The 21,328-nt window shown below is 42.8% G+C and overlaps 1 protein-coding gene across 1 annotated transcript in view; it reads right to left on the bottom strand.

Annotated features, from left to right (window-relative positions):
- Positions 1–21,328, bottom strand: part of Setd3 (SET domain containing 3, actin histidine methyltransferase) — a 72,205-nt gene that overhangs the window by 30,599 nt on the left and 20,278 nt on the right. Inside the window, exons 5-6 of the mRNA XM_036205854.1 lie at positions 20,400–20,472; positions 19,895–20,151 (exon numbers count right to left, since the gene is read on the bottom strand). Coding sequence (XP_036061747.1) covers positions 19,895–20,151; positions 20,400–20,472 — 330 coding nt within the window. The remainder of the gene's footprint in view (positions 1–19,894; positions 20,152–20,399; positions 20,473–21,328) is intronic.

A 21,328-nucleotide genomic window follows, 5' to 3' on the forward strand; every position in this document is an offset into this window, starting at 1 on the left:
GGAAACCACATGAAGTCCTAGAGCAGTTCAAATGGCCGCAAGCAGCTTTCCAGGTCTGCGGCCGAGCACACTGGCCTTTGGGTAAGCCTTCTGTATACACACCCCAGATGCAGGAAGGGAAGCCAGGCCACCAATACTGGATTATATAGAATCCAGGGGCTGTGCTAGCTGCACCACAGAGAATGTTAGACTGTGGCTGCCCAGATGACCCCTTCCACTACAGTCCAAGGGCACATTCTGCACCAAGGCTAGAGGAAGGAACCCCATTCCAAGGCTCTGGGTTCTGCTCTCTTGAGGTCCTGGCTCACCAAAACTCTGTCAAATAGAACAAAATTCTGATCCACCTCCAATTTTATTTATTTATTATTACATGTACATATGACTTAATCTTTTTTTTTTTTAAATTCCATTTAGAAATGGAGCTGTAGTTTGGAGGCAAAGCACTTGCCTACAGTGCATGAAGCAAGACTCTGGGTTTGAGCCTGAGCAGCCCCCTCTCCACAAAAAGTTTCATCTTTGGGGTAGGGGTATAGGTAAAACTGCTTGCTGCCAAGCCTGATGACCTGAATTCAACCCCTAAGAACACACACGGTGAAGGAAAGAACCATCTCCCACAAGTTGTCCTATGACCTCTACATTCATGTCAGGCTATGTACCTGTGTGTGGGTATGCACATGTGCACATACACATAATCTATATCTCTATATTTATTTACCTACCTATCTATCTATCTATCTATATCTATATCAGAAGAGTATCAGAGACAGCGGCAGTACCCCCAACCACAGCTTCTATCTGTATATCTATATCTATCTATATGTATCTATATCTATATCTATATCTATATCTATATCTATATCAGAAGAGTATCAGAGACAGCGGCAGTACCCCAAACCACAGCTTGTGTCTGTAAGTTTTAAAACAAAACCTTGATTCTAATAAACCCACATCAACTGGTTTATTAATTATTAAATCAATCTCCCAGGGGTCACCACCAGCAGAACAGTTACCATCCCATAATACACACTGGACACGATGATTCTCCCCATCTGACCACCCTACAGTATTTATTCTAATTTTAAAGTAAGGAGATTTTTAACATTAAGAATCCTATGTATCAGGGACTGGAGAGATGGCTCAGCAGTAAAGAGCACTGGCTGCTCTTCCAAAGGACATGAGTTCAATTCCAGCACCCACATGGCAGCTCACAGCTATCTGTAACTCCAGTTCCAGGGGATCTGACACCTTCACATCAATGCACATAAAATAAATTTGAATAAATTTAAAAAATAATCCTACGCATCTACTCAGGCTGTGAATGGAAGAAAAGTGTCTCCACACCACTCTCCCACCACTGCCTGCTGAGTGCCAGCTGCCACAGGGTTCAATGTGCTTCTCCTCCCAGCTCTCCTAAGCAATCACATGGGTGGGTTACCATAATCCGACACCTAAACGGTCAATCTTATTACATACCTGACAGGTGGGAACACTGATCTACAATGCTAAAAATGAAAGGACAAATTCCTCCCCATCCAGCAAGCATCCAGTTACTCGTCAAACTTGTGTGCCAAGAACCAGATGGCAATTCTAATAAGAGCACACTTCACAGTCAAGTTGTTTCCTGAACTGACTCTTTTGTTCAGGAAAGCAGTCAGGATTTCAGTTTTCATTACAGTGTACCTTAAAGTTAAGCAACAAGAGAAATCCTGAGTTCTTAAAGATTAATTTTTTGTGTGTATGAGTGCTTTGCCTGCATGAAATCTGTTCCATGGTCAAACTGGAAAGGATAAAGTCTCAAGCTTCTGCCAAAGCCAGGTCATTTACCCTCATGCTCAGATACTGCCTTTAAACCAAACACTTTAGTGCTAGCTGTCAACATGACCCATACAAAGCTCCCCATCATAAATAAAACTGAGTTTTGTTTTAAACAAAAGGCTGGGGCTGGAGAGATGGCTCAGAGGTTAAGAGCACCAACTGCTCTTCCAGAGGTCCTGAGTTCAATTCCCAGTACCCACATGGTGCCTCACAACCATCTGCAATGAGATCTGGTGCCCTCTTCTGTATACATAATAAATAAAAAAAATTTAAAAAAGGCTAGGGGCACCCATGTTAGAAAGACCAAGATTTCTTCCTAGAGAGTACAACACTTCCAGAAGCAAAGACATAAACACAGTATCACATCTCCCTGTAGGCCTGAACCTCAACTTCAATCTGTTGATATCTGATGCTAGATCATTCTTTGTTGCGTTGTAAGATGTTTATAGCATCCATGATCCAGTTGTGACAGCCAAAAATGTCTCCACCTCCCAAGGGATAAACCCTCACAGCTGAGAACTTCTGTGCTGAACAAAACATTCTTGAGATGAACACAAAAAGCACTATCTTTAAAATGAGACTGGTAACACAGACATTCATTGAAAAATATCATTTGGAAAGTGACTCCACAAGCCACAAACTAAAAGACAGTCACAAAACCCACATCTTATGAAGGACACATATCCAGAAGAGAGGGTTAAACTAAAAGCAGCCAATGGCAAGGAGGGAGTTACTTCATGTTGAGACTTCTGTCCTGAGTGGTGGAAAAGCTTGGGAAATACTTAGTAAAGAAGACCACACAGAATTATGAAAATAAGTATTTATTGGTTACATGTATTTTACTACAATCATAAAAATTGATGTTATATATAAACCCCCCAAAAAACAGACACAGGATCTCAAATTTTTTTCAATTATGCCAAGATTTAATAATTTTATACTGATTTGATTATGTGTTTACAGGATGAACTTCAGATCTATGGGGTTGAAAAAAAACATTTTCAAGTGAGCTGAAGATTTGCATAGCTCTCCTGACAGAGGATGTCCATGGAGCTGGTAAGCAAACAGAAACATGCTTCTCACTTTCAGTCCTTAGTGGAAATCAGAACCATAAATAGCTAAAGTGCACACCAACCCCAATGTCTCGGGGGACAAAGTGTTGGTAAAGGAATAGAACAACTAGAAAGGATTGCTGGTGAGAGCATAAACTGGCTCAAGCATGAGAGCAATTGTTTGGCAATGTCTACTGAGACCAAATGAGCAAACATTCAATACTCCAGCAATCCCTCTCCCAAGAGATACCCAGAAGAAAGGAACATGTATGTCCAAAGGAAAACACATATAACTACTTATAACTGTGCCAGCAAAACAGCCCAGTGGGGAAAGATGCTTCTATGCAAGCATGATGACCTGAGTTCAACCCCTAGAAGCCATGTAAAGGTGAAAGGAAAGAACCGACTCCACAAAGTTGTCCTCTGACCTCCACATGCCCATTTTGACACATGTGCATATGCATGGATACACATGTACATATGTACAGTCATTCACATTCTCATTTTCTATCTCTCTGTCTGTCTCTGTCTGTCTGTCTCTCTCTCTGTGTCTGTCTGTCTTGCTCTCCCATATCTCCCATACCTGTCCAGGATGGTTAATTTCTCTGTCAAGTTGACTGACTAAGAATCCCTCAGAAGAATCCCAGGGGATGTGGGCTAGAACCCTGGACTGAATAAAGAGAGGAAGCTGAGCATCAAGTCTTGACTGTGAATGCAATGTGACCAGCTGCAGGGTACAGTCCCTGAGGAGCTTGATCCCTTAAATTGCTTTCTGACTGTTATTTGTCACAGCAATGAGAAAGGGAACTAGCATATAGCCCAAGCCAGCAAACAACCAGTCTCCATGAGCAGAAGAAGCCAGGCATCACCTGTAATCCAGCACCTGGGAGGCTGAGGCAAGAGAACTGGCACTATATTCAAGTAATGTCCACAGGAAGACAGCTCTATGACCACTTATAACAGACCTGCACTGAGAATTACAGGCCAGCTTAGGCTACAAGGTAAGACCCTATCTCAAAAATAAGAAAGAAAGAAAGAAAGAAAGAAAGAAAGAAAGAAAGAAAGAAAGAAAGAAAGAAAGAAAGAAAGAAAGAAAGAAGAGAGAGAAAGAAGAGAGAGAAAGAGAGGGAGGGAGGAAAGAAAGAAAGAAGAGAGAGAGAAAGAGAGGGAGGGAGGAAAGGAGGGAGGGAGGGAGAAAGAGAGAGAGGGAGAGAGGGAGGGAGGGAGAGAGGGAGGGAGGGAGGAGAAAAGGTCAATGTATCTAAGAAAGCTTAGAGAACAATGAAAAGGGGCTAACCTGTTACCATACCCAACAACATGGACAAACTTCACAAACATTACAAGGGGCAAGAGCAATAGATGCAAAAGAGCCCATGGGCTCACCTCCACTTACAGGAGGTTTGTAAGTAAGTTTTGGTGTCAGTTAAGATACCTTGAAAAGGGTGGGTGGCTACTGACTGGGAAAGGACACTGGAGAGCTGCCATATCCTAACCTTGACTGTGGGTACTATATACAATGCATGACAACTTTATATGGTATAGCTTAAATTTCATTAAAAAAAAAAAAAAAGCTAAAAGCCAACAGGCAATTTCCCCAAACTGTTTACCTTTGCTATAAAGGGGTTATTAATGATCCCCTATACCCCTTTTTAAGTTACATATGATACTAACATTGGCTACTCTTAGAGTCAGTGGATTCTGCTCATTATTGGTAGCCATTTAGCAGCTAGCCTGCCTTCCTCTTTTTCTGTTATTTGCCATCTACATTGCCTGAATACACTGTAAACACTTCTTACACTTTCGACTGTGAGTGCTCAGCTCTACCTGGGACAACAAGCAGAAGAGGACAGAAAGAACGGACGAGCTGGAGGACGGGGAGCGTGTGCGAAAGGTTGCCTCAGGACAGGACATGGCTTGGGCCTCACCCTAGGTGAAAAGCTATTGACAGTTAGAGGAGAGGCATCATTTTTCTTTGGGATTGTAGCAACTGGTAGTTGTCTGCTCCAGGGATAGCCCACACCCATGTGCAAACCCGCAGCACTAAATGGACACAGCAGGATGAACCAGCACTCTACAGTTCAAGACAAAGTGAGCTTGGCACCTTGACAGAGAAGGGAGTTAGAAATGCCATTAAATACAGACAAATCAATTAGTAGGAAACAAAGTCCTCAAACAGAGGACACTTTCAAGGCAAGTTCCTCACTTGCCAAGTTGGAGGAGTCTGCTGTGCTCTCACAGCTATACACAACACAGATGTTGACACCTAGGAAAGTACATGACCTTGCTGTTCCCTCTCTTCTACATCCCTCCTTTACCTCCTCTGCCCACTTCCCATCACAAAACACTCCAGGTTGACCTATAGTGAGGAGCCCTACCTCTGTGTCTGATTCTTTACTTCTGCTGCTCCTCTTCCTGACTGTGGAGGGATCCCACTCCTGCTTTGTATCGCTGGACTGGATTTAACAGACAGCTCCTCGTGGACAAAAGCACAGAGCCTCTCTGCAGAGCTAGCACTTGGCAAACCTCTTCATGTATGAGTGACACTTGCAATGTGGCTGGGTGGGATGGGCCAAATCACAAAGGCCACTAGAGGGCAACCCATTCTGGAGATCCCTCTCCACCACAGGAAGAATCATTGTCACTCTACTTTTCAATAAAATCTTGTTTGTCTTCCCTTCACAAAAAGGATGAAGACAGAGGGGTCAGAGTCATTAGACACGCAGAACTTTTATGTGATGAGGCACCTGCATGAGACAGACAGACAGACCCCTTCTCTACACATCTTTTTCAGTTTGAGCCCCACTCCTGACATTCCAACAGTGAAAGCAACACTCTGCCACTGTAGAACGAACCCACACACGGATATGATTAAGGGTGCCAGTAATCATATCATACAGGTCACAGGAGACAAAGCCAATGTCCTTTTGGTTCATGGCCAGGGCCTCTAACTCACTTGAAACTTACAAAAAGACAACATAAGAGCAAGAATTTCAAGACTGACAACATCATGTCTGATATAAATACTAGCAAATAAAAAATGGCGTACTAATTTTAAATGCCTTTACAGCGTTTAAGAAAAAAAACACAAGACTGACACAAAAATGTTAGAACTCATTAGTTGATCCTGAAGTCACTGGCATATAGAAAGTGAAATCTGTTCATTCTGACAGCTTTTCCTTCAGATACACTTGTATGTCACCATTGTAAAGGCTGGGTGAGCACTTCCATTAAACCCTCACTTTCACAAACTTACAACTTAACAATAAAAATTTGCTCCAGACTTGATTTTTGCATAAAAAGGGCATCTGCATCGCCGGGCGATGGTGGCGCACGCCTTTAATCCCAGCACTCGGGAGGCAGAGCCAGGTGGACCTCTGTGAGTTTGAGGCCAACCTGGGCTACAGAGTGAGTTCCAGAAAAGGTGCAAAACTACACAGAGAAACCCTGTCTCAAAAAACAACAACAACAACAAAAAAAACTATAGCTAGGGTTTGGGGATTTAGCTCAGTGGTAGAGCGCTTGCCTAGTAAGCACAGGCCCTGGGTTGGTCCTCAGCTCTGGAAAATAAAAAAATTTTTTAAAAAGGGGAGGGGGGGGCATCTGCTTAAAACAATGCATTCTAAATCCAAATAAAATCCATAGGCAAAGCCCCACAAGCTATTCATGGTGCATCTTGGGCTTTGACAAATTAAAATAGCTTGGGAATTTAATACCAACAATTTCCACTCCAGGCCTAGAAAGAACAAGACAACAAAAAACTTGAAAACAGTATATCCAGAAGCCTTAAGATCCTCTTTGATTCTCCTAAACTCATCATATTCAGTTTGTTACAAGAAACTGTCAGTTCTCACTGTAAACATCTCTAAGATTTACCTTGCAAACCAGTCTCCGGCCTGGGCTGGCCTTCACTCTCTTTAACCAAGTGCTCTGTGTGCAGAAGCTTATTACCCAACAGGCCCTGGCCAACGTGGCTGGCAGAATGTGACCAGAGGGCAATGACTTCTCTCATTCAGCCCAAGGGAGAGAGGCTCCTGTCCATGATGCTCACATGACAGAGGGCACAGGTAACAAAGACAAAAGCAACTCTAGATAGTGGTGGGGCTATAAGGAAATGAGCAGCACACACCATGGATGACAGGGGATCCTGTCAAGAAAATACACACTCAGAAAGATTCTGTGCTAAAACCATAAGGTGAAGGAGTTTCTTTGGAAATGTGAGGCAGACTCTTGCAGGTAGCAAAGGCTCACCAAGTCCTAGGAGTTCTGTGGGAAGGCCAGAAGAAGGGGAGTGGTGAGAGGGGAGGGGCCAACAAGCACCACAGAGCAGCCTTGCCTTTCAGTTCACTCCAAGTAGAAGGGAGGCAGGAGAAGGAAAGGATGCCATTTACATTCTACAAAGATTCCCTTTAGCTGTAGACATACCTAGACTGTAATCATATCTAAAGTAAGTGAATCTAAAGAAATGATAGCATTTCACAATCTACGTAAAAAAGCCTGACCTTGAATCTTGAGAAAGCTCATCCATATCATCATGGAATCATTGCTGAGGATCTTCAACAAATCCTGGAAACTCCAAAATGTGAACACAAGATACAGGCAAACATCCCCATTTAAAAAGAACAGAATTAACAAGAATGTTGGCAACACACCTGTAATCCTAGCAGCTGGGTGGCCAAGGCAGGGAGATAACAAATTTGAAGCTAGTAAAGGCTTCATGGAAAGTCTGGGCCAGCTTGCACTATATAACAATCCCCTGTCTCAGAATAGGGTCGGGAGCTGAGGGTATAGCTCTGCAGAAGAACACTGGACTGGCAAGAACATCAGTCTGCCCCTGACCCTTTGCAGTCTGAAAGAGCCCACCACACAGATAATGTGAACAGTGGCTGTGGGACTTCTGAACTGAATTGGGAGGCCAGAAGATGACTAGAGTGCTGGCTCTGGAACCTTCCAAACTGAATTTATAGTCAGGATGGGGTTTGTCTAGGCTGAAGCTCAGTGGACAATGCTTGTCCAGCATCACTAGGATCCATCCCAACACTTAGTTCCTCAACAATGTCAATGTAATCACAGCTCCAGTGGGCTGCAGAATGCAGGGTCCACCAGAGTTTTGTTTTACTTTGAATGGTAGTTGTTTGCTATTTCAGCTATGACTTTACTCAATAAAAAATAACCAAGCACTATCTCTATGTTATCTCTAGCTATCCTTCTGAGAATGAAACAAGGTCCCTGACTTCAGTGAGTTGTAGCCTAGTTGAGACAGAAAGTGAGGACACATGATATAGTATCAGATATTGATCCGCTTTAGGACAGAAACCAAAGTCAGAGGGCATGGAACACTGGGACACACTCTAGGACACTAGGGCAGCAGCTAAAACTGAAATGTCAATAAGCATTACATCATTTTCCTCCCTCTCTCCTTTTTTGGAGAGGTATTGGCCTGAGTCCTATTACCAGGGATTTTCGTATGTACTATATCCATACAGGTGCTTCTCTAAAGGTGAACATCTGGTACTCGGGAACAATAGATGTGCACTGCTTTGTTGGGTGTCCACTCTTCAGCTGAGTGATGAATGTTTGAATTCTAACCGGCCAGGCAGGCAGGAGCTGAGGAGGAAGGCCAGGGTTCAGCATGAAGGACCAGAGGATAGGAGTGCTGTGGTGACAGTGAAAGCTGTACGTGCTACAGTCTCAATCTGAGGAGCTTCCACAGAAGGACAGGAGAATGGGCTGCAATCACTAAGTGCTGTCCAGTGCCCACTCTTAGCACCAACATGACACAAGGCATAGCTTTCCCCCAGACAGAACCATGAACACAGGAAGAAAAGTCTCCCAGAGGTCACTGAAAGAGTAAAGGCAGAAAAAAATAGAGAAAACAAAGGGCACTAAACCCCCAAAGACTCCAATGAAGACTCTACTTCAATTGCAATGGCATTATATGAAACAAGCAGGCCTAGTGACAAACTCAAATTAGATTTTCAAATGACACCTCCACAGCCTTTATTTATGAAAATGATGAACATCAGATACATGTTTAAATGAGTAATACACAAATGTGAGAACCTCACAAAAAACAAAGACACTTTTATACACTGAATTAGAAATGACGAGGATGCCTACCAGGAACAAGCAAGGATACACAGTTCAAGTTAGCCAGCAGCTCCAACTGAGACAGCAGTGGCACTGCCAGCTCTCCAGGGGACACACCAGCCTGGGCTCCTTCTTAACCTCTGGTTAATTTGCAGTTTTGTGCCATGAAAAGCTGGCTGGGTAAGGGTAACAATGGAAGAAGGAACAGTGCACTGTCAGCTTCTGCAGAGCCCAGGAGTAAATGTGAAGAACTTATTCCCTCCAAGGAGGCTTATCTTCCAACTCTGGCACAGAGGTGGTCTAAGGAACTAGACATTTCATTAAGTATCAAGGACTATGGGGATCCAGCCCCTCAATAGTCCCCTCCCAGAGTCCTGGAAGAATCTATAGCCAGCTGATAACTTAATCTTTGATGACAGGAAATGAGTCTACATACACGAAACTCCTTAGTCCATACACTTCATTATTCTGTGTCAGTTCTCTCTCTACACAGCTTCTATTCTGCTCTCTTGCTTAGCTCCTTTCTTGCCTGACTTCTCTCGACATTTATCTGCTGTCCTCTCTGTGTTCTATCTAATTCTCTCATATTAGTTCTGCCCCATCTAGGTTCTCAACCATCTAGTTCTTTCCCATCTCAGCTCCTCTCCCATCTCCTTCTTCCCCATCTGTCTCCTCCTCATCTTCCATCTCATTCCTCTGGTCCTCTCTTCTAGCCCTTCAGTCTAGTTCTTCCCCATCTCAGTCCATTCCTCTCCATTCTTACCCATCTAGTTCTTCCGTTCTCTTTTCTCCGTCTCATCCTCAAGTTCTATATATCAAATCCTCCTCTAAGTCTCCTTATACCTCTCTGTTCTGTCTTCAAGTTCTCTAGGGTATTCAGTTATAAACCTAAGAAATATCAATCCTATGGCAGAGGAAAGTCATCAGGCTTGAATTCTTACAGGGTCATAAAGGCAGATAAGAGTTTTCCTCAGGCAATAACCACCAGGCTTTCTTTTACCACCCCACAGGGGAGTGGTAAAGGAGGAAATCAACTGAGAACTAATGATTGGTTAGTATATCAAAATGGGAATTTATGTGCTCAATCTACATTCCTAGAAGTGGTCAGGTAAGAAGTTAGGAGTCTATAATGTTAGTAAGGCTGTATAAGAAAGGAGGGTCTCACCTTAAATTGCACAAGAAATAAAGCTATTGGCCTGACCTAGTAAACAAGCGTCATTTCCACAAGGGTATTACCTTAGTCCACGAGATTGTTTGGCCTTGGATGCTTGATAGGTTATTTTAGATAAATACACTGTTAGGAGCTCTTGGAAGCATACAAGAAAATAATTTTAGGAACCAGCTAATATATATACAAAAGCTAAAGTATCACCAAGACTTCTTAAGCCATAGCTTGACCTTCAGAAAGTAGACCTTTCCAAGTAGTAGCTTTTGTGATAGTAGATGGGTTCTATTACACTTTCCTGCAGTTTGCAGTAATTAAGGTATTAAAAGAAAATGACTCTTCCAGCCAATAGGGCATACCCAACTTCCTATACACATAATACCCTGAAGGATTTTTATACCAGACTGCTCTGCCCTTAAATTTCAACTTCTTGATCCCAAAATTAAAACCACAAATAAGCTTAAAAACAAAGACTGGCCCACACTGAGCTGTGGTTAGCAGTTCAAGGCTTGGGTCCACCAGAACTGCCCTAAACCCAATTTAAAAACTACAGACATCAAAACACGCAGAAAGCAGGTACCACATCTTCCATTCCTCATGTGCACAATGAAGACACAGCATCCCTCCCTCTGGATCACTGGAAAAATCAAAGCACTTGGAAGAGAGCCCAGGAGGTCTGAGGTTGTGGTTGGTGTGGAGTGTTTACCCACATGTAAGAGGAGGCACTAAGCTCCACCCTCAGTGCACATCTGGAAAAACAAGTAACAGGAAGTTCTCTTACTGGGCCCCTTTTCAGCAGCCACAAAGACATGGTCACAGCTCTGCCCCACAGGGACTGCCATTTGTAGCCATGAGCTCCGGGTGATGTGCACCAAAGTTCTTCCTACCCACCTTCATCCCTTTCAGGACAGCACCACAAGCATCCCATTGCTGACATGAACAGAAAAGGCTCACAGCAAAGTCACTGAACATCATGAAAGCACAAATTGTTACTGCCCTTCTGCACCTCATAACTTCCACTTGTGGCTCCAACAGCTACTGAACACAAGAACCCAATTGTTGGTTAGGCGGTGGACTCGTGCCGCCAAAGGAGGAGAGTGCTGGATGTATCGGTGATGGAAGAATCGTGAACCATGGTTACCTTTCTAGAGCTTTATTGGAAGGGAGGGAGGGAGGGAGGAAAAAAGAAAAAGATCAAGAAATCGCCCGCGGAGGGGGAGACTACCGAAGGAGAGAGTACGGAAAGAGAGGGCACAGAGAGAGCACACCCGCTTTTTAGGCTGGGACACTGTCACAGGCTGGTGCCATAATTAAGGACATAATCCTTACACCAATACTCCCAGCACCTTCAGTCCACTAAACTGGCTTCTGTCACTTCCCCGTGACGTCTGACTTTGTCCTTCACCCTCACTTCTGTTGCTCACAGCCCTCGTTTCGTAGCTGTGGCATCACTGTGAAGTGAGCTAAGAATAAAGCATTCCATATGGAACCTTCGCCTCCAGGGAAGTGTTTAAGGACAGGATAGAGAGTGGCACCAGAAAGCACTACCCACAGCTACTTTTCACTCTGATGCCAAAGGAACTCTGTGATATGTGATGTAAGAACCAGTTATCCCAACAGATTTTTACCTGACACACTTCCATGCATTTATCTTATGGTGAATGCTGCATAGGATGTTCTCCAAAGAGTTCAAACTGAAGAAGAAACCAACTGTCAGATGCAGAGCCATTTACAACATTGTGCATCAAATCAATAACAAGAGCACTGGATCACATAACCCAACAAATTAAACAAGTACCTAGGAATCCTTGTTGACATGAACCACTGAATAAATCAATAAATAGGGAAGTAGGGGCAGGTATTCTTCAAAGTAAAATTCTAATACCTATAGAAGAAAAATAGAACAGAAAACTTCCCGTTGGCACATACCACATACCTACTGCAGAGGGCAGTGATGGGTAGAAAAACTAGTAAATGAGAATAGGGTATTTGCATGCTGTCAAAGCATCCACTTTATTGGAATAAACATTGATAAAATACATTAACTTATGTGTTCCCTGAGGAGGACACAACTTGACTTCTATGGTACTCTTGCCAAAAACATAATCTCAGTTTAATGTGAAAAAACATCAGATAAATATTAAATGAAAGATGTCTATAAAGTGGCTGCCAGAGTACTCTTCAAAACAGCCCGGGGTCTGAAGGTGACTGAGAAGACAGAGAAACTGTCAGCAAAGAGGGAGAAGTGCAGCTGCGGGGAGCTCTGTGCCACCACGGACCTGGATCACCTCTTACACTGCAGGTACATAAGGCAGTACTAAGCCATACTAGGCAAAGAGAATGTGAGCTCTATATCTTATTTTTATAACTTGTCTATAAGCATAAAAGTATACTTCTCACTAAAAGCTAAGCAACTGAGCAAAGTATAAGTTGACTTCTATGCATTATTGCATATTATATGCATAATCTCAACCTAACTTGAGAAATTACCAAATAAGTACAAATGAGCAATTTCTACCAAGTACTCTCCAAAACAGTGCAAGGTCACAGAAAATCTTTGTGAAGTTGGAGTGTCGCCCAATGGCACTGGATTCAATCCCTAGCAACAGAGTTGGAAGACACACACACACACACACACACACACACACACACACACACACACACACGAGTTGGATACCACCTGCAGTTTCTGACCTCTAATCCTGGAAGGCATCTAAAGACAGGTACACTACAAGCTGGTGCTCAGTCTTCCACATAATTTAAGTGTATGATCCTAAAAGGCTTGTGTGTTACAGGATTTTCACGTGACAGCAAGTGCATATCCTGTGCTGCTACGTGACAGACACAAGTAAATCCAAAGCAAACAGGACAAATAATTGTCTGTATTTAGCCACAACAGACATGGCACACCAAGAACCAAAAGTGGCATCCCCTTCTGCTTCTTGGCAGGGTCCTGTGTTCAGAACATGCTGTAGCAGGTGCAGTAGTAAACGTAACTATGGTTGCTCATCTCTTCTGTCAACACAGCCCTGGCTAGCTGGAAGTTGCCTGCCCAGGGAAGATACCAAATTCAAGACCACCATCCTCCACTCTGCAGCAAGAGGCAGGAAAAGTGGGAAGTCGTTATGAATAAATTCTCTTACATTGAAACAAGATGCACCACTAATACACAACATGTAACATGCAACAAGTCACCTAAACTGGGAAATGAATGAGTTTTCAATCCTGTTAAACCTGTATCAGATTTTAAAGTCTCAACCCAGGGAAATGTGTGTCTCTATGAAAATTCTTACCTCAACACAAGCCGGTGCTCCGTGTCACCATCTGCCATGTTCTATGATAACAATTACAGTTAGATAGACAGCTTACCCTCAGACCTGTTTCTTTCCACTGATCTTTCAACATAATGAGAAGAGTGAAATCTGACTGGAGTTGAGTCACTTTCACACAAGTACATGCTTTCAAGTCTGAGTTTAAGCCAGATCCTACTTTTCCATGGATTTCCGTCACAAAACTGGTCACATGTTGCCATGTGCAAGTCTCATATGGAGCTGACCTGCGGTTATGTCCTGGTTTGCTGGAATCATATTATTATTATTATTATTATTATTGTTGTTGTTGTTGTTGTTATTATTATTATTAAGCAATTTTCTAATCATTTTACATACCAAGCACAGATTCCCTTTCTCCTCCCTCATCCCACCCTCCCCTCAGTCTTCCTCTCCAACCCCTCCACTCCCCCAAAACCCTACCCCCGTTAGGATCATTTTCATAGCTATAAAACTGCACATTGTTAAATCCAGGTTCTTCTTTCCACCACCAGTCCTTTCTTCTCCGGCTCCTGTTCACAAACTGATGGAAATGTTACCCCTATTGCAGGCTCTCAACCCTCAGAAGCCTTTTCTAGCATGTGGCTTAGTCAGTTTCTAAACTTAGCTCTTGGAGTGCTAAAATCAAACTGCAGTACAATACTCCACCAGTAGGTGGAGCATCAACACCAGGTGGGCTCAGTGCCTGCCTGCGGCGCCTGTCATATGCTTATATCCTTGTAGGATACTGTGATTACTAAGCACCTAAGAATTCAATCTTAGGCAACCTATTTTCATGTTCTCCCTGCTGCAAGAGTTGTTACTCTACTTCCCAATAAAGTCTTATTTGCCTGCTCTTTGTCAAAGAAAGAAAAAAAGGATGGAAAGAAGGAAGGGAGGGAGGGAAGGAGGGAGGGAGAGAGGGAGGAAGAGAGGGAGGGAGGGAAGGAGGGAAGGAGAGAGGGAGAGAGGGAGGGAGGGAGGGAGAGAGGGAGGGAGGGAAGGAGAGAGGGAGAGAGGGAAGGAGGGAGGGAGAGAGGGAGGGAGGGAGGAAGAAAGGGAAGACTACAGTACAGAATCTGGAAAGATGCCTGGAAGACCAAACACCCAAGCCTCCAGTACACAAGGGAGGAGGAGCAGAGATCTGCCAAAACTCCATTTTAAAACAAACTCTATAAAGCAAGCCAAAATCAATTCACTTGAACGAACAAAAGTGCCCACACCAAGAAGCCCTTGACCAAAGAAATATGCTGAGGAAAAAGAACATAGGAAGCACTTTGTCTAGGTTTTAGACAATCAAGAGATAAGAGAGACCAAAAAACATTAAAATAAAAAAGCACTATAAAGAAATATAAATCCTAAAGAAATTTATGATTACTAGAAGTTAGTCATGATGCATTTAGAATAAAACTCCAAACACTGGGGAACGGTGTGATGCTCTCAACTAATGGGCACAGACCTGTCAAGGACCAGGGTCCCACCACAGACACAGAGGTATGGAGCACTTACTCTCAAGCCAGCAGTCAGATGAGAACAGTCTTTAGTGCTGAAGAACTAGATACAGACACTCAGGAAGAGGATACTATATGGCAGTCATAATAACTAGAAATGAAATATGGACACTCCCTTCCCTGCGTTCTGGAAAGGTCTGTGACAGAGCTCACAAATATTTCTCTGGGGAAGAGTTCTCATGTTCCTGGAAAAGATGAAGATCCTTGATGCAAAAACAAACAAACAAACCCAGACACCCCTGAGGGCAGACCATTTGATGAAAATGTTAATAATGATGTAAACACAACACAGTGGTGCTCCCCTCTTTCTTGCAGAGTGCTAAGACACTGATAACACACTGACCTTCCCTGCTCCAGAAGAGGGAAGACGAGGATACAAACAATATAACAGCAGACAATAATGGCGTCTGTATTGACTCTGATTTACCATCCAACACTTTTAGAAGTGATGAGACTATTCTAAAACAAGAAAAACAGCTAGACTCAAAAGATCATTCTCAATGAGTGTGATAGCTAACCTTGGTTGTCAACTTGACTGCATCTGGAATTGACAAGATTTCTTTTCCTTAGATTATTTGAGGAAAGACCTACCCTAACCTGGGTGGCACCTTCTGGTGACGATCCACATAAAAAGACATGGAAGAAAAAATCTGTTTGTTTTTCCTGCTTGTCTTCACTCTTGCTGGCAAGTTCCCTATCCTGTTGCTGCAGTCAAGGATTCGAACACAGACTAAAGACCAGCAGCTCTCCAGGAACCCTACAGAACTTCAGCACCAGGTTCTTGACGTTTCTTTTCTGCAGTGAATCAGATGCTGAACTCCTTGAATCACAGCCTCTTCATTCTAACAGTTCTGTGCCTCTGGCTAACACAGAACAGCTGCTGTTCACATCTGCCAAACCTGCGCTGATGGGTTGGGTCTCAGCTCATGCCCTGGTTCTATGCAGCCTAAAGTGCTTCTTCCAACAGGCACTTAACTGGAATTCCTGGTTCAGAAACTTTCTACAGGCCAGACATGATAGAGCATATCTTTAATCCTAGCACTTAGGAGGCAAGGAAAGCAAATCTCTGTGAGTTTGGAACCAACCTGATCTACAGAGCAAATTCCAGGTCAGTTGGGGTTACATAATGAGACCTGTTTTTAAAAAAGAAAGAAAGAAGGAAGGAAGGAAGGAAGGAAGGAAGGAAGGAAGGAAGGAAGGAAGGAAGGAAGGAAGGAAGGAGAGCAAGCAAGCAAACTGACTGGTGGTGGTGCGCACATTAAATCCTAGTACTCGGGAGGCAGAGGCAGGTAGATCTCTGAGTTCTGAGTTTAAGGCCAGCCTGGTCTATAGAGCAAGTTACAGGACAGCCAGGGCTACACAGAGAAACCCTGTCCTGAAAAACAAAAAAGACACACAGAAAAGAAAAGACACTTTCTACAAAAGCTCATTAGGCACTTTCAACTTGAATGGCCACTCTGCTCCTTATTTTCATCCTATTAGTGATGGTTATGCTTCTCTGGAAAAAGAACCACAGCTCCAGTTAGCTAGGCACGGTGTGCAACATGCTTGCAATCCCCGCACAGAGCAAGAAGGTGACCATATACTCTCGGCCATCCTAGTCCACACAACAAATTCCAGGCCAGCCGGGACTCTATAACAAAATCCTGCCCCAAAAACAAACAAACAAACCAAGAATAAGGAGGAGGAGGACAAGAAGGAGGACCAGAAGAACCGTGGTGACAGACTACACTGACATGTTAACAAACAGCATGACACCCTGAGTTTTTAAGAGGGGAGTTGTTTTTCCACTGTGTCAAGCTGACTTAGCAATAAACCATTTAACAATATTTTAAACTACAGAAAACATTAAAATCTGTATGAACTTTCAAACATAAGTTTCCGAACCAACAACAGGATTGTGAGGACTGGACAGTTCTGAGTTTGTGCCCAAGCTGTACCCTTGGTCTCTAGGCTTTCAGGAGGCTCCTCATATCCTTGCCCACCTAGAGACTGCAGGAGAAAATGCTGTGCGTTGTCTTTCTGTATGCTGTGAATATGTGTTGCTCTGACTGGTTGATAAATAAAACACTGATTGGCCAGTAGCCAGGCAGGAAGTATAGGCGGGACAAGCAGACTAGGAGAATGCTTGGGAAGAAGAAGGGCAGAGTCAGGAGTCAACAGCCAGACACAGAGGAAGCAAGATGACAAGGCAGAACTGAGAAAAGGTACCAAGCCATGTGGCTAAACATAGATAAGAATTATGGATTAATTTAAGTGTAAGAGCTAGTCAGTAATAAGCCTAAGCTAATGGCCGAGCAGTTATAATTAATATAAGCTTCTGAGTGATTATTTTATAAGCAGGCCACAGGACTGTGGGGGCCTAGTGGGACCAGAGAAACATCCAACTATAAGAAAAGGTTAAAAAGATTGATGTATCCTAGAACCAGAATGAAGCAAGTGAAAACCATAAAAAACTGTAACAACCAAGCAAAATGAGCTGAAGGATCCAAACAGTGACAATTACACAAAAGGGGTGTTTCTGCAGCACCTCCTTCTGTCCACTTTCCCCCTAGAAGTTGGGGCTGTATCTTCCCAACTTCCAATCAAGGGAAGCACAGTCACTGTCCACTGTGGCACAGTACAGTGCTAAGCAGTGGCAAGGTAGTTAGGTAAGCTCTTATAAGTCAGCATCAGAGCCCACCCTGGTTACTACATGGCACCAGCTGAGGAAAGCAACCAGTTCATCTCAACAGCAAGTGAGATGGACCAGAGACTGGACTTATTACAAAGCCTGTGCTCTTCCCACATGGCCACTAGGCTTCTACCTGGACAGATTCCCCTCTACTGTGTTGTGTGACATATCTTGTTTGTGTTCTGACAAACAAAGCTTGCCTGGAGATCAGAGGGCGGAGCTAGCCACTAGTTAACCATAGAGGCCAACTTTAATCCCAGCACTTGGGAGGCTCATGTCTTTGATCCCAGCACAATCGGTAAGTGGAGACAGGATCTCGGCCCCTTTTTAGTTTGAGGATCTGGAGAAGTAAGAAGTCATTAATAGCTGCTCCTTTGCAACTCTGGTTTTTCAGGTTATTACCCTAATATTTGACTCCTGGTTTTTACTGATAAGACTAATTAGGTTCATGTTTCACTACTGCTTTGTGCTGCCTGTTCCACATTCAGGGTTCTCCAGTTTAGGGACCATCACTCAAATGCTCTTGCTAATGAGGCCTCCCAGCTAACTCACATTAAGTGACTACACCTCATAACCTAAATTTCAGACACATGTGCACACACAGATACACACACAAAGATACACAGAGGCATACACAATGCCAAGGTGATCAAATGAGAACTAAGAATAAAAAAAGCACAACACTTTTAAGTGACAAAAAGCCACATCAAATGTTAGGTGTAGGAATCCAGGACATTGTAAATAAAGAGACCAAGTTTTAATCTGACTCGATCAACAGTTTTTTAAATTAGGCAAACCTGAAAGAAAAGCTATGTATTATCATTCTTCATAATGCCCTAGCCTTGAGGTTAGAAAGGCAAAGCAATTCTATGAGGCAAGAATCATGTGACTTTTGAAATAGCTAAAATATGTGGTAGGAAGGGAGATGTATCTCTGAGAGGAATATTCCTATACAGTAAGCATGCTGTAAAGCTAAAACAATGAATGGACACAAGGCCCTAGGTTCCACCCACAGTATGTGTACACACACACAAAGTCATCTTTAAAATAAGTAAATAAATAAAAATAAAGTTATAAGTAAAACTATTCCATAAAGCAATAAATGAGATTACCACACCTTGAAAGCATAACAAAAAACAGATGATTTCTAGAAGAATCACACAGGCCCAATTCAGACTGCCAAACTGCCCAATGAAAGGAAGGGACAAGCAGTTACCATTCCTGTTCTCCAGCCAGGTGCAGCAGGACAGAGGTAGACCCAAGTACTGCAAAAGAGTCCCAAAGATACAACCCTGCTCAGCTCAGGGGGTCCTGCAGCACTTGCTCTGCCCCTTCCTGAGGAAGAGTGATGGAACCCCCAAACACAGAAGGTCAAAATCAACCCTCCAAAGATTTGTATATGACACTTTCACTTAGAACTACCTCAAATATTACACAAAGTACACTTTGAAAAACATTAGCTTGCAGTTTGCATAACTGTCAATTTTTTCCAACTAATGAATATAGAAGAAATTAATTTTTTAACTTTTACCAATTTGTTTCCTAATTTTTTAAATTTTTAACTTTTATTAAATTTATCCACGAGGCTGGAGAGATGGCTCAGAGGTTAAAAGCACTGACTGCTCTTCCAGAGGTCCTGAGTTCAATTCTCAGCAACCACATAGTGGTTCACAACCATCTGTAATGAAATCTGGCACCCTCTTCTGTATACATAATAAACAAATAAATCTTTAAAAAAAATTATCCACTTTAATTTATGAGTGTTTTGCCTAAATGTATGCTTGTGTACTGTATGAATGCCTTCTGCCCCAGGAAGTCAGAAAAGGGTATTAGATCCCCTGAACTGGAGTTACAGATGGCTGTAAACCATCACATAAGTGCTGGGAATTGAACCCCACTCATATACAAGACCAACAACAGCTCTTAACCTGAGCCATCTCTCCAGCCCCTAAAAATCAATTTTAATTTTCCTAGAAACATTACACACAGGGAACCTTTTTATATTCCATAAAGTTCACAGCTTGTAAAATCTCTTTATAATCTCACTTTCAAAAATCTCAGTGACTTTAGTCAGTGAGAAACAATTGCTGGTTGTACTGATCCTGGATGCTGATGAAGCCAGATACATTTAAAACTCTGTGGTAGTAGTTCTGCAAAAATGAAAATGATAAAAGAAAGGTACCTGAATACCCTTTAACTTAAAAGCAAAGTGCTTAGCAACCTGTAAGAAGATGTCAAATGGACACACCTGCAGCAGGTCCTTTCTTCCCCAGCCTGCTCACCTGGATGACTTTATAGAAATAGGCATACTGGCGTGCTGTGTTTTTATACTGGCTGAAGACATCATGGATGGCTTGTGTCGACTGAAGACATCGCACTTCCTCTTCTTCAAAGTAGAGAGGGGTGTCATATTCACTGGGGAGGGTCTGAATGTATGGCTGCCAGAAAGAGTTGGGGCTGGCTCGCTCACACAGCAGATGAAAGGCCAACGCAATGTTTCCCATGGCTTGGAGAATTCGGTCTTGAGAATACAGGGGCCCTGAATCAATCCAGAAGTTAGCAATGTAAGTGCCAGGACTCCTTTAAAAAGCTACCACTCAAACATGCTAAAATCACAACACAAACCTCCAAGGTCATGTCACATGCATCCTTTAGACATAAAATGGAAAACATTGAATATGGATTTAAGGGACTATGTCATTAGTTGAAAAACAACCAAGCATTATCTCTTATTGTCAGAAATGAGATTTTATAACTTGTACATGGCCTTAAACAAATTATTCTTACCCAATACTGAATTCTTAGCAGATTCAACAGTCATTAGTAACTTTCGTGGAACCCATAAGAACAATTCTTCTGCCTAGAGAAAAAGTAAGAAAACAGTAGAATCTCACAGCATGCTACAATAATTTCAACCATATCTGTGTCAGAAAGCCATCCACAAGGAAATACAACACAGCTGCATATCAGCACTTCTAATGATCAGGGGTGTTTTAAATATTCAAATTTGTACTATAGTTAAGTGAGAAGAAGCATAATATAAAATCCTATTTCTGTGAGAAAAACTGGCACTATATAGTCTTTATGCTGATGAAACAAAACAAGACTTTCAGCTTTAATCTGACGCAAGTAAACTTCTGGAATAGAGCACAAAGGTGTGTCTTACTGCTTATTGTACTTAGATTTTCACATTCTAAAAATGAAATAATCCCTACCTCTAACCCAAACCCTCATGTGTAAAAAGAGAAGTGCTTCTTCTGCTGAGGTCATGAACCAGAGCAGAATCCCTTCTGCACAGAAATTCAAACCACAACACCAGCTAAAGCACCAGCCTACAAACATCCTTGACATCATTAATCTTTTCCCAGTCAGTGTACTAGCACATCTTTAGAATGATGACTGTGTATGTCTGTGTCTGCCTCTACTGCTTAACCCAGCCTAGAGCTCTGTCATGGAGGACTGGACCAGTTGAGAACTAGGAATCAGGGCCTCAGCAGAACCCAGTGCACAGCACCTTAACCTTGCACCTTCTAGCCTCCAGACTATGAGGACAAATGTTCCCAGGAAAGGCACCACTATTGGTTGGTATGAATGAGGCTTCTTACCTGATACATGAGAAAAGCCTGTGGCACCTGGCCTCTGTCAGTGTCTACTATTTGAATGTTTTTCTGTTTTGTCCCCTACTGTAGATTATAACTATCATACAGGAAGGAACT

Source organism: Onychomys torridus, chromosome 14 (genome assembly GCF_903995425.1).
Source record: "Onychomys torridus chromosome 14, mOncTor1.1, whole genome shotgun sequence".
Lineage (NCBI taxonomy): Eukaryota > Metazoa > Chordata > Mammalia > Rodentia > Cricetidae > Onychomys > Onychomys torridus.